At 38.8% G+C, this 19672-nt stretch overlaps 1 protein-coding gene across 5 annotated transcripts in view; it reads right to left on the reverse strand.

Moving 5' to 3' along the window:
• Nucleotides 1-19672, reverse strand: part of CARMIL1 (capping protein regulator and myosin 1 linker 1) — a 301122-nt gene that overhangs the window by 66640 nt on the left and 214810 nt on the right. For all 5 annotated transcript variants that reach the window (XM_065912902.1, XM_065912901.1, XM_065912900.1 and 2 more), the window contains exons 22-24: nucleotides 19005-19073; nucleotides 16054-16147; nucleotides 9626-9724 (exon numbers count right to left, since the gene is read on the reverse strand). In XM_065912902.1, coding sequence (XP_065768974.1) covers nucleotides 9626-9724; nucleotides 16054-16147; nucleotides 19005-19073 — 262 coding nt within the window. The remainder of the gene's footprint in view (nucleotides 1-9625; nucleotides 9725-16053; nucleotides 16148-19004; nucleotides 19074-19672) is intronic.

Consider the following 19672-nt stretch of genomic DNA (forward strand, 5'->3'; position numbering starts at 1 on the left):
TGGACTAGGTCTTCTTTAAGTCCTCACCTGTCTTTCCATGTCCTTCTACAGGTCACATATCTTCCCCTTGAGAACACTCTGAACAGTTACAAGCTCTCTTCCATGTGACAATCATGCTCCTGTTTGATTACAGCTCTCTTTATCATCTCTAATCTTTTTTCTTCAGGCTTAACAGTCCCAGTTTCTTTTCCCATTCCAAAGTGACACCACTGTGTGATCTGACCCACACTTCCCCCATGCACCCCCCTGAATTTTCTATCTAAAACCCTCACACAACATGAGGGTAAATAAAATAGACTGTAACACAGTAACAGGGCTATCATCTTTCTTACTGTACAAAGTATACTTTCATTAATGTGGTGTAAATAAAAATTGGCATCTTTGGCAACTAAATCATACAGTGTCTCTTACTTGATGGTGACCACGTAGGCTTTTCCAAATACAGTGAGCTATAGAACCCAAGTGCAGAACTTAGAACCATTAGCCATAAAATGCCATCTTTGGTTGCTTGTAATTTGTCACAACTGTCCTCAGTTCCAGCAAATAGCTTACTGTGTGGGTATTAGTCTCTCAGCTGTGTCTGACCCTTTGTGACCCATGGGGTTTTCCCTGCCAGGCTCCTCCGTCCATGTGGTTTTCCAGACAAGAATACTGGAGTGGGTTGTCACTTCCTTCTCCAGAAATCTTCCCGACCCAGGGATCAAACCTGGGTCTCCTGCAGTGCAGGCAGACTCTTTACCGTCTGGGCTACCAGGGAAGCAAATAGCTTACTCAGTGCAAGATTTTATCTTCCTCCATGTCTATTTCTTTATTTGATTGAGGAGAAATAAACTCAACACCTAGCACTGAATGAGATACAGTCCTAAATAAAATAAACCCTTTGCCACCAAACAACATAAAACCTGGAAGTGGAAAGAAATATTCACAATTAACCATAACAAGATATAAAGTTTGCATATGTAATATCCACACAGACACATTTTGTTCACTGTCAAAGCCCCATCTTCTGTAATAGTGCCTGCCACATCACAAACCCTTATAAGTGTTTATTCAATGAATAAATGGGTGATGAGAATTACTAAAGGATTTCAGTCAAGGGAGAGATTACAACTAATTGGGGCTGAAGGTAGCTTTTAGACTGGGCCCTGAAACAGTTCTACAAACTGAGAAAAGAAAAGGGCATTTTAAGTAAAAGAATGAACGGAAGCAATGGCACATTCGGACACTTGGGATTCCTGTTTCCCGATTAGAAACAGAGGCATTTTATTGTGGGAGATCAGATTGGAATGTTAAGCTAAGACAAGATAGTGTAAGACTCAGGCTCCGGCTACAGAGTTCAACCACGGCATGCAAACCACAGAGCATCTATTCCCCCAGCTCCTCCCACTGTGAGTATCTAAGAACCCCTTAATACTCACAAAGTCTCAGCTTCCCTGACAAAGAAAATGGGCTGTAAAGAGGACAAAGATACCAAAAAAAAACCACAACAGAAAACAAAAAAAAAGCACAAGGAGACATGGAAGATGGATTAGCTAGTTCTTACAGTGCTTGTAAAAGACACAGGAAGGAGTTAATAAAAAGCCTTAGCAAAAGGTCAGGCAGTAGAAACAGAAAGAAAAGAAAAGCTGTAAAAGACACTTTGATGATAAATGGGCAATGAATAGTGACTCTGAATGAAGAAAGCAAATGAGGCATCCAAGATGACTCCAGGAGTTCTATTCTCAGTGAATGGTGATGTCTCTGAGAGAAATGGTGAAATCATTTGTTCCAAAGGATGAGTTTGGTCTTTCACCTTGCTATGTCAGAGGGCCATCTGGATGGGGATGCTGAACAAATAGCTGAAAAACAGGAATTTCTGTTTACAGAAAACAGGGACTGAGGAGATAGATTAGGAGATATCCACACAAGAGTTAAAATGGTAGAAGAAGATTAGCTAGCACTAAGTACAAAACTTTGAAAAAGGACTGCATTTGGAAGATGAAAGGAGAAAGAGTTGTGTAGGAAGGAGGACAGAGAACAACAAAACGATATTCAGAACAGCATACTACCGGATGAACCAAAAAGTGTATCTCAAGAAAGATAAGATGGTCTATAATAATGATGACAATTGTGAAAATAAAAATGCAGCAACAAACAATGTCTACTGGTTAGGAGCCAAGTACTTTGCACACATTATCCCATTTAATCATCTGAGCACCTTCTGGGTCACCTTTCCCATTTTTACAGATGAAACCAAGCCTTAAAGAGGTTAGTTAGTGACTAACACCAGTTCCAACCAAGAAGGAATAGCAGAATCTGTACTTAAAACCAGGTCATCTGACTTGAGACCCCAAATCAGACCACTACACATACAGCCTCCTTTCATCAAAAGATAAGAGGGAGAAAGGCCTCGGACTCGGTGACCAGGTCCATTGAGTCTCATCTCAGCAGACAGATAGGGACAGACGGCACATTCCAAAAGGCTGTAAAGTGGATGGGCAGCAAGAAGGCATGGAAGCAAGTAAAAAACCTGTACATGAAAGGAAGGGAAGAGAATGTGTTGAGTAAACAGCTCTAGGCAATAAAATTGTCTTAAAAAAAAAAAAAAGAACGAGAAGACATAGCAGATGTTGGCAAACTATAGGCAATTCTGAGCCTGTTTTTATAAACAAAGTTTTATTGGCTAAGCCACACTCACGTATGCAGATATTGTCTATGGCTGCTTTCACCCTATCACAGCAGAGCTGAGCAATTGCAAAAGAGTCCATATGGACTGTAAAGGCTAATTACTATTTGGATGTTTTATGGAAGTTTGCTGACTCTTGATTAAGAGCATTTATAAGATGAAAATAAGAGATCAAAAGCATAGGTGCAGTGTTGAGTCTTGTGAAGGTCTTTCCTAAACAAAGACTAGAGACAAAAACAAATATATGAACTGTTATGAGACTTCAATGTTTCATTAAAACACATTTTAATCCCTTCAGTGTCACCCGGGAATGATGACTGCCTATGCGGTTAGCAGGAGTAGTCACAGAGGGCCTATTCTTTCTGTGTTCCTATTTCTGGAAACTTCAATAAGACGTTTCAATAAGGAGGAGATAAATCTCTCCTAAGGTGACTGAAACAATTAAAGTCTGAAAACTGCTAATCATCATGTCCTAAGAAATCCCCAAAGTGAAAAGGTGGCAATATACCTACTACATAATGACTTGAATAATTCAGAGCGATGTCACCCCTACAGAATTAAACATCTGTATATGCCTCCTGTGTATAATTTCCTCTCGACTGAGAAGATGAAACTTACTTTTAAAAATTAGCATTAAAGGTTGCAGCAGTAATTTTTTTGGATGAGCAACAAAACCCCTGTGAATGAGGGAAAAAGTTAAAAAGATGTTGAATTCAGGAAAGCCTGTGTTATGGTAGCTCATAAAGGAACCAAAGGCAAAGTGTAAGATTTTAGCTCTCTCACTGCTTTTAATGTTAAACACTAAAACCAGGAAACAATAGTAAACCATAAAGTACTAAAAGCTAATATTAGTCCCTTATAGGAAAAAATTTAGATGTTTAAGGCATTGGTAAGGTCAAAAATAATATTTTCCTCCCCAAAACTCCTTGTTACTTCACTAATATTCATAATTAATGTTTTTCTTGACAGTACTGCTGTACTTTCCTTATATAAATAATACATGCTTACTATAAAGCATTCAAACAAAACTGTGAAGACAATAGAACTCAACCTAATCACAGCACCTGAGATAACCATTATTTACATTTTGGTGAACACTCATGAATCTCTATGTATACAAAGTCATTCATATAATTTTACCTACTTGAAAGATCATACATGACAAATTTATTATGGACACCTTTCTTTCATTCTCTTTCAAGAAAAAGGAATAACAAAAAATTCAAATGGTTCTTTATCCAAAGCAGTAGAATACATATTCTTTTCAAGAGTACATGGAACATTCTCCAGGATAGATCACAGGTGGGGCCACAAAAGAATTCTCAATGTATTTAAGAAGGCTGAAATCAAATCAAGCATCTTCTCTGACCACAACAGTAAGGAGACTAGAAATCAACTACAAGGAGGAAAAAAAAAACCCACAAACAGGTGGAGGCTAAACAATATGCAACTGAACAACAAATGGAAGACTGAAGAAGTCAAAGAGGAAATTAAAAAGAAAAACAACTGCAAACAAATGAAAATGGGAACACAATGACCCAAAATCTGTGGGACACAACAAAAACAGTTCTAAAAAGAAGTTTATAGCAATACAACCATAACCTGGGAATCAAGAACAATGTCAATTCAATTACCTAACTTTACACAAAAAAAAAGTAGAAAAAGGAGAAATAACGAAACCAAAGTTAGTATTGGCCAACACGATATATTAAGAAATCCTAAAGGTCAGAACATAAATAAATGGAATAGAGACCAAAAAAAAAAAAAATAGAAGAAAAGATTAATGAAACTAAGAGCAGTTCTTTAAAAATAACTTTGTTGAAAAGATATCTTTGTTGCCTGTCTCGAAAATATCAACAAAACTGATAAATCTTTAGCCAGACTAATCAAGAAAAAAAAGAAAGAGGGCTCAAATAAATAAATAAAAAATAAAGAGAAGTTACAAGTAACATCACAGAAATACAAAGGGTCATGAGAGATTCAGTTCAGTTCAGTCGCTCAGTCGTGTCCAACTCTTTGTGACCCCATGAATCGCAGCACGCCTGGCCTCCCTGTCCATCACCAACTCCCGGAGTTTACTCAAACTCATGCCCGTCGAGTTGGTGATGCCATCCAGCCATCTCATCCTCTGTCGTCCCCTTCTCCTCCTGCCCCCAATCCCTCCCAGCATCAGGGTCTTTTCCAATGAGTCAACTCTTCGCATGAGGTGGCCAAAGTATTGGAGTTTCAGCTTCAGCATCAGTCCTTCCAATGAACACCCAGGACTGATCTCCTTTAGGATGGACTGGTTTGATCTCCTGGCAGTCCAAGGGACTCTCAAGAGTCTTCTCCAATACCACAGTTCAAAAGCATCAAGTTTTCAGCACTCAGCTTTCTTCACAGTCCAACTCTCACATCCAGACATGACCACTGGAAAAACCATAGCCTTGACCAGATGGACCTTTGGTAGCAAAGTAATATCCCTGCTTTTTAATATGCTGTCTAGGTTGGTCATAACTTTTCTTCCAAGGAGTAAGCGTCTTTTAATTTCATGGCTGCAGTCACCATCTGCGTGATTTTGGAGCTCCCCCAAAATAAAATCTGACACTGAGAGATTACAACAAACAAATACAGGCTTCCCAAGTGATTCCATGGTAAAGAATCCAGCTGTCAATGCAGGAAACACAGGTTTGAACTCTGGGTCAGGAAGATTCCCTGGAGAAGGAAATGGCAACCCACTTCAGTATTATTGTCTGGGAAATTCCATGAACAGAGGAGCCTGGTGGACTATAACCCACGGGGGCGTTGTAAAGAGTCGCACATGACTTAACAACAACAAACAAATATACACAAATAAAATGGGCAGTCTAGAAGAACTAAATTTTTAGAAACATACACTCTCCCAAGACTGAATCATTAAGAAATAAAAAATATGAACAGACCAATTACCAGTAATGAAATTAAATGAGCAATTAAAAAAAAACCAAAACCTCCCAACAAACAAAAGTCCAGGAGCAGATGGCTTCACATGTGAATTCTACTAAACACTGAAAGAAGACAGAACACTTATCCTTCTTAAAGTATTCCCAAGAGTTGAGGAGAAATACTTCCGAAGTCATTCTCTGAGACTAGCATTACCCTGATGCCAAAACCAAAGACACTGCAAAAATTAAAATGACATTTGTACAGGTAAGAAAATAGAATAAACCATAAAAAGTAGTTTCAAGTAATAAAACTTTTCCTACCAGTTGGTTCCTCTCAATCTACTGAAATGAACATTTTTGAAATAAACAATTTTTAAAACCCTCTGCTTTTAAGTTATTTTGGTGACTTCCATTTTAAACAGCAGGTTTACATCTGTATTTCTGACTTTTGACGAATTAGAGAGGGCTATCCTAAAAGTAAAACTTTAGTATACTTATAAATAAAAAGTAAAACAAAAAGTAAAACTTTAGTATACTTATACTCGACTCATCTTTCTCCCTCTTCAACACCTAACTTTAGTTTCATTATTTTTACATTAAGATTTCCAGCATTTACATATTTTTAGTATAATAATAATTATGTGTTCCCTTCTTATCTAAGTTGATATTAAAATTTTAAATCCACTAAAATGCACAGTACAGAATTATGATTATGGAACTCATAGAGGAATAAATGTAACAGCATATCTTTTAATTCTGCAGCTCAAAGCAGATTGCCCCAAAGTGGCAATTTTTTAAAGCTTTCTTTCAGCTTTTATAACTTTGATGATTTCATTTCTGGCACAGTTTCTTATTTATATCTCATATTGTATACTTTCTTTCCAAAAAAGATCTTAATGACCCAGATAACCATGACGGTGTGATCACTTAACTAGAGCCAGACATCCTGGAATGCAAAGACAAGTGGGCCTAAGGAAGCATCACTATAAATAAAGCTATTTCAATCCTAAAAGATGATGCTGTGAAAGTGCTGCATTCAATATGCCAGCAAATTTGGAAAACTCAGCAGTGGCCACAGGACTGGAAAAGGTCAGTTTTCATTCCAATCCCAAAGAAGGACAATGCCAAAGAATGCTCAAACTACCGCACAATTGCACTCATCTCACACACTTGCAAAGTAATGCTCAAAATTCTCCAAGCCAGGCTTCAATGGTATATGAACGGTGAACTTCCAGATGTTCAAGTTGGATTTAGAAAAGGCAGAGGAACCAGAGATCAAATTGCCAACATACATTGGATCATAGAAAAAGCAAGAGAATTCCAGAAAAACATCTACTTCTGCCTTATCAATTATGCCAAAGCCTTTGACTATGTAGATCACAACAAACTGTGGGAAATTCTTCAAGAGATGGGAATACCAGACCACCTTACCTGCCTCCTAACAAATCTGTATGCAGGTCAAGAAGCAACAGTTAGAACTGGACATGGAACAATGCACTGGTTTCAAATTGGGCTGTATGGTTTCAAATGTCAAAACTGTATATTATCACCTTGCTTATTTAACTTATATGGAGAGTATATCATGCAAAACGCTGGGCTCGATGAAGCACAAGCTGGAATCAAGATTGCCGGGAGAAATATAAATAACCTCAGATATGCAGATACACCACCCTTATGGCAGAAAGTCATGAGCCTCTTGATGAAAGTGAAAGAGGAGAGTGAAACAGCTGACTTAAAACTCAACATTCAAAAAACAATTATCATGGCATCTGATCCCATCACTTCATGGCAAATAGATGGGGTAGCAATGGAAATAGTAACAGACTTTCTTTTCTTGGGCTCCAAAATCACTGTAGATGGTGACTGCAGCCATGAAATTAAAAAGACGCTTGCTCCTTGGAAGAAAAGCTATGACCAACCTAAAGAGCATATTAAAAAGCAGAGACATTACTTTGCCAACAAAGGTCCACCTAGTCAAAGCTATGGTTTTTCCAGTAGTCATGTATGGATGTAAGAGTTGGACTATAAAGAAAGCTGAGCACCGAAGAACTGATGGTTTTGAATTATGGTATTGGAGAAGACTCCTGAGAGTCCCCTGGACTGCCAGGAGATCAAACCAGTCCATCCGAAAGGAAATCAGTCCTAAATATTCATTGGAAGGACTGATGCTGAAATTCCAATACTTTGGCCACCTGAAGCGAAGAACTGACTCATTGGGAAAGACCCTGATGCTGGGAAAGATTGAAGGCAGGAGAAGAAGGGGACGACAGAGGATGAGATGGTTGAATGGCATCATCAACTTGATGGACGTTGAGTTTGAGTAAGCTCTGGGAGTTGGTGATGGACAGGGAGACCTGGTGTGCTGCAGTCCATGGGGTCTTAAAGAGGTGTATATGACTAAGCAATTGAACTGAACTGATATTTCCGTTTTGCTGGAGAATTTCCTTAAAAAATCAATTTTTCATATGGAATATTGGGGGTAAAACTTCTGATTCCCTATCCAAATATAATTTTACTCTGCCCTCACTCTGATAAAATGGCTGAACCTCATTTGTTTCTAGGATAGCTCCCTTGTAAGATGACCTGTGTATTCTCTCTGGAACTCTTTAAGATGGTGTTGTTTTTTTTCTTTATTCTAAGTATTCTGACCAAGTATGGTCCTTTACTCATCCTTCTAGATCAATTTCAATAGGTTATATCAACTCCAATATTCATATGAAATGCTTTTCTATTATTTTTATTCTTAACTTTTTCTATGATGTTTCTTTTTAACCTCTGGAGTTCCGATTAGAAGGCTATTAGTCATTTTTAATCTATTCACTATTTTGACTTACTTTTCTCTCATATTTTTCATCTGTCTTATTGCATGTTATAAAGATTTTCCCTGTTTTCTACCAAAGAATTAGCTTAATTTGTGCCCTATCAGTTAACTTAATTCTATATTACAGTTTCCATATTTTCAATTGCTAACCATTGTTTCCTGTCCTCCAATTACTCCTTTTCATACTAATTCCTATTTTATGGATATAATATTCTCTAAAGTCCCACTGAAGTTTAAAAAATTTTTTTTAAGTTCTCTGCTCTACTTTGAACCATCTGAGCTCAGTTCTTTGGTGTACCTTCTTTCTTTGACATCATATAGATTTTCCTCTAATATTTTATGATCCTTTGGGTTTGGCTATGTTTTTGGAGGAAAATATTTCATGCTTTTTAAAAGTTGAGTACAGAGAAAAGGAATGAAGTAAAAGAACAGAACACTTTAGTTTCTCTTCAGCACTTAAGTGTTCATTAACATTCAACAAATTCTAAATTATTCAGAAGAATTTGGGAATTTCTCTCCTACTCAGAGAAGTGAAATGGAGTAGAAGAAATGGAATAGAAGGTCTCCAAAGTATTAAATCTGATTACCCTCAGATTTTATCATCTGTAATCTAGGGTTCCGAATAGTTATATATAAATCTAAATCACATCTTACTGCAAGGAGATCAAACCAGTCAATCCTAAAGGAAATGAACCCTGAATATTCATTGGAAGGACTATAGCTGAAGTTAAGCTTCAATACTTTGGCCACCTGATGTGAAAAGTTGACTCACTGGAAAACACTTTGATGCTGGGAAAGATTAAAGGCAAAAGAAGAAGGAGGTGGCAGAGGATGAGATGGTTAGATAGCATCACTGAGTCAGTGGACATGAATTTGAGCAAACTCTGGAAGATAGTGGAGGACAGAGGCGCCTGGCATGCTGCAGTCCATGGGGTCACAGAGTCATCATGTCCATAACTTAGCAACTGAACATCACCTTACTGACAGTCTTAAAAAGCACACAATCGTCAACAATGAAAACTGCATATTTAGTGTAAGAATTAACCTACATTTTCCTCCCTCTGCATCTTCCCCCAAACTCTACTTACATTTGCTGTTGTTTTCAGAAATGGGTTCTTACTGTCCCGTGGGAAATGACTCAAACGATAGAAATCCTCGGTCTCTGGCTCTTACAAGGGTCAGTTCAGCGTAAGCAGGGGGAGGACTGGCGCCGGGAGAAGACTGGTCCCCTCTTACCTGTTGTGTGGTGCTGGTGACAATGCCCTGCTGGAGGCGATAGGCCTGCTCTTGAAGGTATTTTCTAGTCTCGTGATTCCGGAGCAGATAGTTTTCTATCTGGAAATTAAGCACAGGTCTCTCTCAAGAACACGTGTCAACTCAGCAGAGTCAAGTCATCAGTGAAACAGCCAGCTGCTGAAGTGAAGACCCAAGCAACTAGTTTACACACCCTACCAGGGCCCTGACCCCACAGAATGTACGAGATGGGGGAATGGGATATCAGATGCATTACAGGTGTCCTTAGTGAGAAATTTCACTTGCAGGTAACAGGGGCGATTTTAACGTGACTCAGTAGTTGACAAAGAAGAGCAAATGTTTAACGGCCTGCAGGGTTAGACACCCCATTTACTGCCTTTTCATCACTTTCCTGCACATGATCGTAATCTTTTTTGCTCACAAATTTTTAACCAATAAACAGTTCAGAAACTAAATAAGTACCCCTAGAGAGTATGGATGGTCCTTTCTGAACCACTTGGCCTTATTCCAGGGATAGAATCCACCAGCATTCAGAAAATTCTTTAAAGGAAAAAATAGGTACAAAATTGGAAGGATACAAGTTGGTCCATCTCAAAGCTATATACTAATTGCCTCAATCTACCAGGTTTACACGTACTTTTAAAAATAGGAATGATTTTAGCAAAATTATCAAAAATTAGAAAATGGATTCCTACAGAAAATGGAAAGTCTTAAAGTTACTTGACAATCTATATTTTTATACATAGACAATATTTTATGAAAAACTCAAAAATATAAATGATAACTAGATTGGAATAAAGTATTTAAGAAGAAAAATATACACATTGGGCAAAAAATGTAGGATAAACTATTGGGGATGATAAATACCTATTAAGGTGTTTTTTTAAAGAACAATCTGAGATGACTAAGTATGCCATCTATTTTTTTAAGTTGTTGCTTTTCTTTGTCTTATTAATGCAACTTAACCATTTGGCTTCTAATTTGTCACTATAGTTCCCTAAGAACTTCTAATAACTATGAGGCTTTCAGCATTATTACATTTTCATTTTAATGTTGCATATGCTAAAATAACTACTACTTAATACCAATTAGGAACAATTAAAACAGACTATAATTACTATCATCCCTGGAAACTGCAAAGCAGAGCAAAATGTACCATTTTACTAAACATAAATGAAGAAATTAAAAAAAACAAAAAGATCCCTGAACTGGAGCATCATTAAAGTGACACGTTAATACCATGACATTATATTACGTTAATTTTCCTTGCTGCTTCCCAAGAAGTCATCTCTTTCCAAGGTGACATTACCATCAAGGTAGAATGTCTTTGCTAAAAAAAGATTCTTGCCTGAAATTGGCAGACACACACTGCCCCCCAGTTTGGGGTACTTTTGCTTTGTTATTTGTTCTACAGTTGGCCTCATTGAGCCCTGGCCATGGGCCAGTTCTGAGAGCAGCTTGTTTACGCAGGAGGCTCCGCTCACATACAGGCAGTGCACCCGAGGCAGGCCCACGCATTTCCAGGACTGCTCCAGGTGCACAAACCGTGCTTCACAGACTGGGCCTGGAGGGAATATTTTAGAAAAAAAATTAATATTCTAAGCTTATTTCTAAAAGCTACTACAGGGAGAGAAGAAAGACAATGCTAAGTGTCTTTGAAAACAGTCATGTACACATCACCACTGAAAAGTATTTGCATCTTGAATTAACAGGGTAAATTTTCCTTCTATACACTTTTAGGGGCCAAGGCAGAGAACCAGGACAAGACAGGGGCTTGACTCAGGTCAAATGGCAAGGGGAAGAGCCAAGAGTGTCATTATCACATCGCCAATACCCCTGGGCAGCAGTGACCTGGGAGACAGTCTAGACTCCGTTAGACATCCTCAGTCTCACTGCTGAAAACAGCAGCACATAGGCAGAAAACAAGGTGTTTTAATAAAGGAATCTTATATTTTAAAATAATAAAGACTGAATACAGAATTACAATATTGCTCTTCAGTAGATTAAAATTAAAGGGCAAGAGGACAGGGTTCTGTGACAATGAAAACTGGAATATATAAAAGCATAGTAAATACCATAGGAAAAGAAAACAATAAATATGAGCTTTAAAGTCAACAATTTTCATTTAAAAAACACAAATTTTATAATTAACATATTTGAATACTCTTCTCTCTTTTTCATCCTCTCCTTTTCTGCCTTCTCTGATTTTAAGCATTATATATGATTCACTTTTTTCTCCTTTCTTAGAGATTTATAAATATTTTAGTGGTTGCCCTAGTGTCTGCAAAATACATTTACAATTAATTCAATTCTTCTTTCAAATAACACTAGAATTGCCACTTGAACAACACAGGTTTGAACTGCACAGGTATGCTTGTAAGCAGGTATCTTTCAATAGTAAATACTACGACGCTACACTGTCCATGGCTGGTTGAGTCCATAGATGCAGATAAGGTGGGCCAATTGTAAGTTATACTCAGATTAACCCCGAGGCTGTCCATTTCACAAGTGGTACAGATACATTAATGACAGCATTGCCAATTTCTCCCTATCATCCCTTGTAACACCACTTAGAAAGTCTTTATTTCTTATTTTTGAAGGAATATTTTGCTAGATGCAGAATTCTAGTCTGCTGGGTTTTCTTCCCTAAATACTTTAATATTTCACTCTATTTTCTTCTTGTTTGCATGATTTCTGACTCAAAGTCTGATATAATTCTTGTCCTTATTTCTCAATATGCAGGAAGCATTTTCCCCTGTCCTCTTCAACATTTTCTCCTTGATTTGATTTTCAGTAGTTTGAATATGATGTGCTTATTTATATGTTGATTTGGGGGGGGGGGCGGAGCAGTATTTATCTTGCTTGGTGTTCTCCGAGTTCCCTGGATCTGTGGTTTGGTTTCTGTCATTAATTTCAGAAAATTCTCAGTTATTATTTCTTCTGTTCCTTTCTCTTTCTTCTCCTTCTGATATTCCCATTACAAGGCTATTCAATGTTTTGTAATTTTTCCCACAGTTCTAGGATATTCTGTTCTTTTTTCCTCCTATTCTACTTTTCTTCTTTGCATTTCAATCTGGAGGGAATATTTTAGAAAAAAATATGTTTGGCAAAGTTTTCTCAGGGAAGTGTCTACTGACATATCCTCAAACTCAGTAATTCTTTCCTCCACTCTCTCCAGCCCACTGATGAGCTAATAAAAGGCCCTTTTTTGTTTGTTACAGCATTTCTGTCTTCTAGCACTTCCTTAATTTTTTTCTTAGTTCCTCTCTCTCTGCTTTTAGTACCTATCTATTCTTGCATGTTTTTTTACTTTTTCCATTAAAGCCCTTAACATATTTGATTATAATTGTTTTAATGACCTGCCTGATAATTTCAAACTCTGTGTCATATCTGAGTCTGGTTCTGATATTTGCTTTGGCTCCTCACACTGAGTTTTTTCTTGTCTTTTAGCATGCCTTGTACTTCTTTGTTGAAAGTCAGATATGATGTATCTAGTAATAGGCACTGAGGTCGTCAGTCTTTTAATGTGAAGTTTTTATGTTCATCCAGCTAGAAACTGGATTGTGTTGAATGCCTGCTATAACTGTGTATGTCAGGGGCTTTAAGTTCTTCTATCAACCTGTTTACGTCTCTCCTGCTATTTTGGGGTTTCCCTAGAAATGCCTTCTTAAATAGTGTCTTACAGCTTTGCTCAGTTGTAATTCACTGTTAATATAGTTGATGTGTGACGTAATGTAATAGGGAGGGGAAACATTCTATAATCTTAAGATTAAATTTAGGCTTAAAAAAAAAGAAAAAAAACTAGGTCTGAGTCCCTGGACTGTTACCTTTAGACACATTTCTTGGCCCTCTTTTTTCCCCCTTCCTTATGTGAAACAAAAGGCTGGAAGGGGATACAGTGGTCTACCTTCCATTAGGTCAGGTAAGGCTCTCATGGAATAGTTTCTCTTGAGGGTTGGCTTTTGTTACAGAGGATAGCATGTTCTGAGTGTATTTTAAAATGGTTACCTTTTCCCGTCCCCCTGCCAGAAACATGAGCGAATTATCCTCCAATCTTCACTGTGATAACATGTTGGGGTTCTTATAACTAAAACCCAGGCAAGGGTCAGAGCCTACCTAAGAGTGAGCCTCTAAGACTTTTTAGCTCTCAAATTAGTCCACACTAAGCCTGCAACAATTCATCAATTGCTGTTTAATCATTCCTCTGAGTTACTGGCTCCACTAGCTTCTGCTCCTGGTAAGCTGATCCCAGCTTTGATTTTCTGTATTACCATTTCCGGGGTGACAGTTTGCAGTGTCACCTCAATTCTCTGGCAGATCTAAGAAAAGCCACTCATTTTCTGTTTGTTAAGCTTTTTTCCTTGTTGTGAGAATGGGAATGATGACTTGCAAACTCTGCATGTCTAATCTGAAATCGAAACCTCATCTCTATAGAATATGTCTTCTGTTATAAGCTGACTAATATCCTTTAGGAAAGCATAAAGATATCTATCATTTGTACTTTGCTCTATGGTTGACAAACTGCTTTTCATGTACACCACCTCATTTGATCCTTATGGAGACTTTAGGCAAATTAGACATACTTTCAGTTTTCTTATCCATAAAATGAGGATATAATAGAACCAAACTCATGGATTTACTTTAAAGTTGACAGATAATAATTTATGTAAATCATTTAATATAGTGTCACGCACCCAGGATGAACTATATCCTAAGTGTCAGCCAAATACTGTTATTCTGTAGCTTTATTTTTTATATAGATGAAGAAACCAAAGTTCAGAAACGCCAAGTACTTACAGAACTTACAAAGCTGGGAAGAGTCTGACTTGGATCTTTTGAACACAAATCTTAGATGGTTTCTTCTGCAACCCCACACTTTCCTCTTCCTCCACTCCCAACCTTACTCCCTTAATTCACTGAACGTCTAAAGAACATCTAAGCATGCATACCAGGTACTGCACTAGCTTCTGAGGATAAAACAAGATGAAAAACGCAGGGTCTGCCTTCAAAGAGCTCAGTCATTGGGAGAAAAAAAAAAATGGAGGCAGGTAACTTAAAACAGTGTCACAAGGCCAGTGAAGAACCACCTACCCAGTGGGGGAAAGGGACTCTGAGAAGTCTTCTTGGATGGGTTGACCCTGGATTTCAGTCTCAACTGACGTGTACAGTAGTGAGGTAAGCATGAGTATCATCTAGACTCAAGCAGTGATTCTCAAATGTTACAAGCATCAGGAAAGCTCAGAAAAACACAGATGGCTGAGTCCTGCCCTAGTTTCTGAGGCCCAAGAATTTGCATTTCTATCAAGTTCCCTGAAGTAGAGAAAAACAAAGACCAAGGGGTGGTTAAGAGATGAAATTGACAGTGAATAGGAGACAGATCCTGGGCAGAAATTCTTGCCAAACTAAGGAGATTAGGCTTTATCCTAAAAGCCTCTGGGGAGGACTGGATTGAAGGTTTTAGTCTGATCAAAATCACCAAGAAGAAAGACGGCTATTTTTGACTTTGGCATGGAAAACTGACAAAAGGATGTAACCATCCTGATGAGAGAAGATGAGGCTGGAACAAAAGCATCTGTTACAGGAATAGAGGGAAGGAGAGTAAATGAAGAGATTTATGCTACACAGTAAACTTGGTGATGGATTGGCTGCAGACGATACAGGGGAAAAGAAGTCAAACTTAGGAGACTGGGCAGAGGGTGGTACCACCAGATGAAAGCACAAAGAGGGAAGAAAGATTTAGGAGATTTCCCAAATAACAGCATAATAAATGTGGAGTCAGATGGGAAGTATTTGAGCACATCTAAAAGTAGATACAAAGGTAGCCATAACCATAGATAGAGAAGGATGAAGATATGAAAAAGTGAAAGAATGACTGACAGGGCAAGTTATCAGCAAAGGGCAGAGATGCTGGGGTCAAAGGCATCATGGATGGTTGGGCTTTGAAGGGAAAGCGCCCACCCTCCTCTGGGGTTGCCAGAAAGGAAGTGGGAAAGAGTGTGGATTCAGACACATTTATAAAAAAAGATGGCAAAGAGAGATCTCAACAAAACCGTGTTTCTAGATGAAGAAGGAAGGGAAGGTTCAGGCTGTTGAGGATGAAGGATGTGTTAGCTGACATGGATTTCTACCCATTCTCCAAAGGGTAAACAGGAAGTTATCCATGCCTGAGCTCTGACATGCTGATGTTATGAGAATGTTATTTCACTCCATCTAACGTTCACAAGTTTTAATATTTCTTATCTTATTCCTCCCCCAGTCATGCATTATGCAAGTCAAGGTCACAAGAATACAAACTAATATGAAAATAGCTTTGTAAAATACAAAGCACTGTTCATATGTTCAGAATTATTATTCACATAATTCCATTCAAATGTGAATTTATTATAATTAAGCTATTGATCCTTCAGTACCTTCTGGAGAGCCTCTTCTGTCTTTTCAGGGTTTGTTTTTAAGGCCTGAGAAGCATCGTACATAGGAATTGGCATAAATCTCAACGTGTAGTTCCTAGAAAAAAGGAGAAAATGGTATGTTTATTAAAAATAACTTATTACCTTAATTTCACAGTCTTTTTTGAAAAATCTGAAAAGAGAATTGCCAAAGTGTCTTAGAAAATTCTAAACTACTGGAACGTCTTAGGCCCCAAGATTATAGGGTCAGCCTCTTTCCTATCCACGTGTGCGACACCATGGGTGCCCTCGTCACGCTGTCTGCAAAACTGACAGAATTTGAAGGAAACTGGTTTTGCTGTTTTGCTTTTGGTTTTCAATTATAGCAAGGACAGGACTTTCAAACTTAAACTGCAGAAGATGGACTGAGAGAAAGGCTAGGGGGAAATGTCCAGGATCAACTCACTCACTTGGATTTCAATCACCAACGGATCTGAAGGTACCTTGATCACCCATGATGATGGATGACAGGCCCCGAACAGTAGAGAAAAACCCTAAAATAAAACCAAGCCATTTGCTTGCCAAGCCAAGGACATGAGCATTCACAATAATAGTCTGCTCAGGCTCTGGGCTCCTTTAAATAAGCAAGTCCAAGACCAGTGACTGTCTTCAGGAAACCTTCCTGCCTGGCTCAACACCCTGACCTCTGAGGGCCTGGCAGTCTGCACCCCACATCAGCCCGAGAACCCCAGGCAAAGCAACTGTGGGACTCTGGGTCTATTTATTACCTCAGGGCTGCCGACCAGTTGACACAGGAATGCAAGGGTGGGTCATTTTTGCATGAGAACATTTGAAGCTGCACTCTGGCCTCTGCTCCTGACCTTGTTACAAAGTACTGTGGGTCTGGATGAATGTCCACACCTGCTCCCCTACCACAAACTCAAGCCCTGGGGGTGCCTTCTCTTTCCCACCCCAAATGCATATGTTTCTACCACAAGACACTCAGAATATTGACCTTGTAGGCCACGTGTTAGCAGCTGAGGCATAGGCTTCACTCAGCTGGCTTATTTCAGCAGCACTTGAGGTGTGATTCTTATGGTTAGTTAGATGGTTTCTACTGGAAGAATAAATTAACAACTAACTCCTAAAACAGGTATGAATAATGAAGAAATAATAAAGAAAATAAACAGTCATCTTAATAATAGCAGTCATCTGGATGGCTGCCTAATGGGGGAAAAAAAATAACTGTTCTTCACCCAGTCCAATTTACAGGGTGACTTTAAAGTAAAATAACCAGCAAAGACAAGGCTGTTATTTCTGTAACTTTCATTTTTTCCTTAACTTTGCTTGAGCAAAATTGCTTTTGTTTGACTTAAGAGGAGCCACACAACTGAAACTAAAGTATAATATGTCCTTTTTTTGGGGGAGGGGGCCACACTTGAAGATTTTCTTTTCCCTCATCCACTTTGCATCATGCTTCAGACCAGCATGGTTTACTTAAACCATATGTGGTTTCACACCATTGGCATCTTGAACCACAGAATATATGAGAGTGTAATCCAGGGAGCCCTACTCTCGGCTTCTCAGAGACCTGTCTTGGCTGGCAGTCTGCAACATCATTAGTGTGGCAGCTGTGCTGTTAGCACCCAAATGCAATGATTGGTAAATAGCTGTTTCCTTTCAAAGGTTTTGTGGTGCAGCAGGTGTAATTATAGGAGGTTGTGCAGTCACAGGAGGCTCCCGGGAAGGGTGGCCATGGTGACTGATGGTACCAGCTGCCTTATCCCTGTTTAGTGATCGCCGGAGGTGGCAGCAACTTTTACCTTCTGGCTAAAGGAGAACCACAGGATTTAGAATTGGAAGGTAATTAAAGACAATTTACTCTGAATTCTCACTTTATTAAAAAAAAATCAATCAGTGAGGTGAAATGCTTTGTTCAAGATCATAGGCTTGCTGGTGACAGAACTGGGGACTGAATGGAGAATTCCTAATTCCAGGCCTAGGGTTTTATCCAGGTCATCATATTGCGCATGAGAGCTCCACGGAAGGGGCCGTGCATGGAGGGAAACCTGGGAAAACGCATCCTCTTCCCCACCCCAGGGCACCAACTCCTATATCCCAGGCCCCTAATTTTCATCTCACATTTTGCAACCTCTTGTTTTTAATGCTATACATCTGCTTTGATCATTTCTGCCATTAGAATATAATATGAAGGCTGAAAAGCTCAAAAAAAGCTTTTTTTCCTAGCATTTTTTTTTCCCAGCCACGTTTGATTTCTTCTTTCCACATTCAATTTACTGGGGTAGTAAATTTGACTATAAATAATAATTGCAGACTTTAGTTACAAAAGTAATAAAAAAAACCTTTAAGAGAAATGAGACAAGCAAGCCTTGCCCTTGCCACTTCTTCAAGTTCACTTTTATTTTCCTGCTGGCTCAGCTGGTAAAGAATCTGCCTGCAATGCAGGAGACCTAGGTTCAATCCCTGGGTTGGGAAGATCCCCTGGAGAAGGCTACCCACTCCAGTATTCTGCAGAATTCCATGCACTGTATATTCCCTGGGGTTGCAAAGAGTCAGACACAACTGAGTGACTTTCACTTTGACTTTATTTTCTGGAGCCCAGCTTTTTTTCACCACTGGATTCAGGGTTGTCATCTGGGCAAGAAAGCAAGACCCTGTGGAAATAGGTTTAAAACCATAAGGAGAAAGAAGCGAGGCAAGCACTGTGTGGGCCTCCACCATGATATTTGTGACTTTGGCAGAATGAGCATCTATGCCCTCATTTTATGGATGAAGACACTCACACCAGAAGAAAGCCAATGTATTCCCAGGGGTCATGGCTGGTGAGCAGTAAACTGAGAATCAGACAGTCTGGGTCTGAGCTAATCTATTGTTCCTTGTATTACCCCATAGATAACACAAACACCACTGGTTCTTTTCTGTTTTTCTAGAAAGAAGTCCCACGTAAAACTTACTTTTCCAAGGCAACAGCTATATCCTGAAAGCCTTGTGCAGTAATGTTGTTCTTGTCCCATATAACAGTCCTGTTTGGAAACCAAATTACAAAGATGATCAGACATTTAGGAATAGAGGAAATGATTCTCCCACTGCAGATACATCTCTCAGAGGCAACACGGTCTAGGTAGTTTAGCACAGTGAGCTAGGAATAACATTCCGGGGTTTTTCAAACAAAGCAAGGATGAGCATTTCCCCCAATATTAGACTCCAAAGCCATTCTCTGCTCAAGGAGGATGGGGAAAAAAAAAAAAAAGACTTAAAAGCAACAGCACACACATTAACTTACATTACATCACCTAATGCCCAACCAGCCAGAAAACCCTAAATGCTGACTTCCCGGATATTCTCTCAACATATTCTCCAAATACCATCCTAGTGCTGAAGTCTGAGGCTGAAGCTATTTATATAAGAGGCTACACAGTCTCACGTCCAACATAAAGAATTTCAGATACTGAGATGTTTTTTCCTATTCTAAACAGCTAGAAAGACCATCTGGTATTTTCTGATGTTTCATCACTCCCCTGATGTGGTGTGACCAGCAGTCCCAGCAACCGAGTTCACTCTGCTGGCAGAACCTCGGGTACTCTAAGGAGGTTGTTTACTTTTTAAACACAAAATCTATTTT

The sequence above is a fragment of the Muntiacus reevesi genome, chromosome 20, assembly GCF_963930625.1.
Source record: "Muntiacus reevesi chromosome 20, mMunRee1.1, whole genome shotgun sequence".
NCBI classification, from domain to species: domain Eukaryota; kingdom Metazoa; phylum Chordata; class Mammalia; order Artiodactyla; family Cervidae; genus Muntiacus; species Muntiacus reevesi.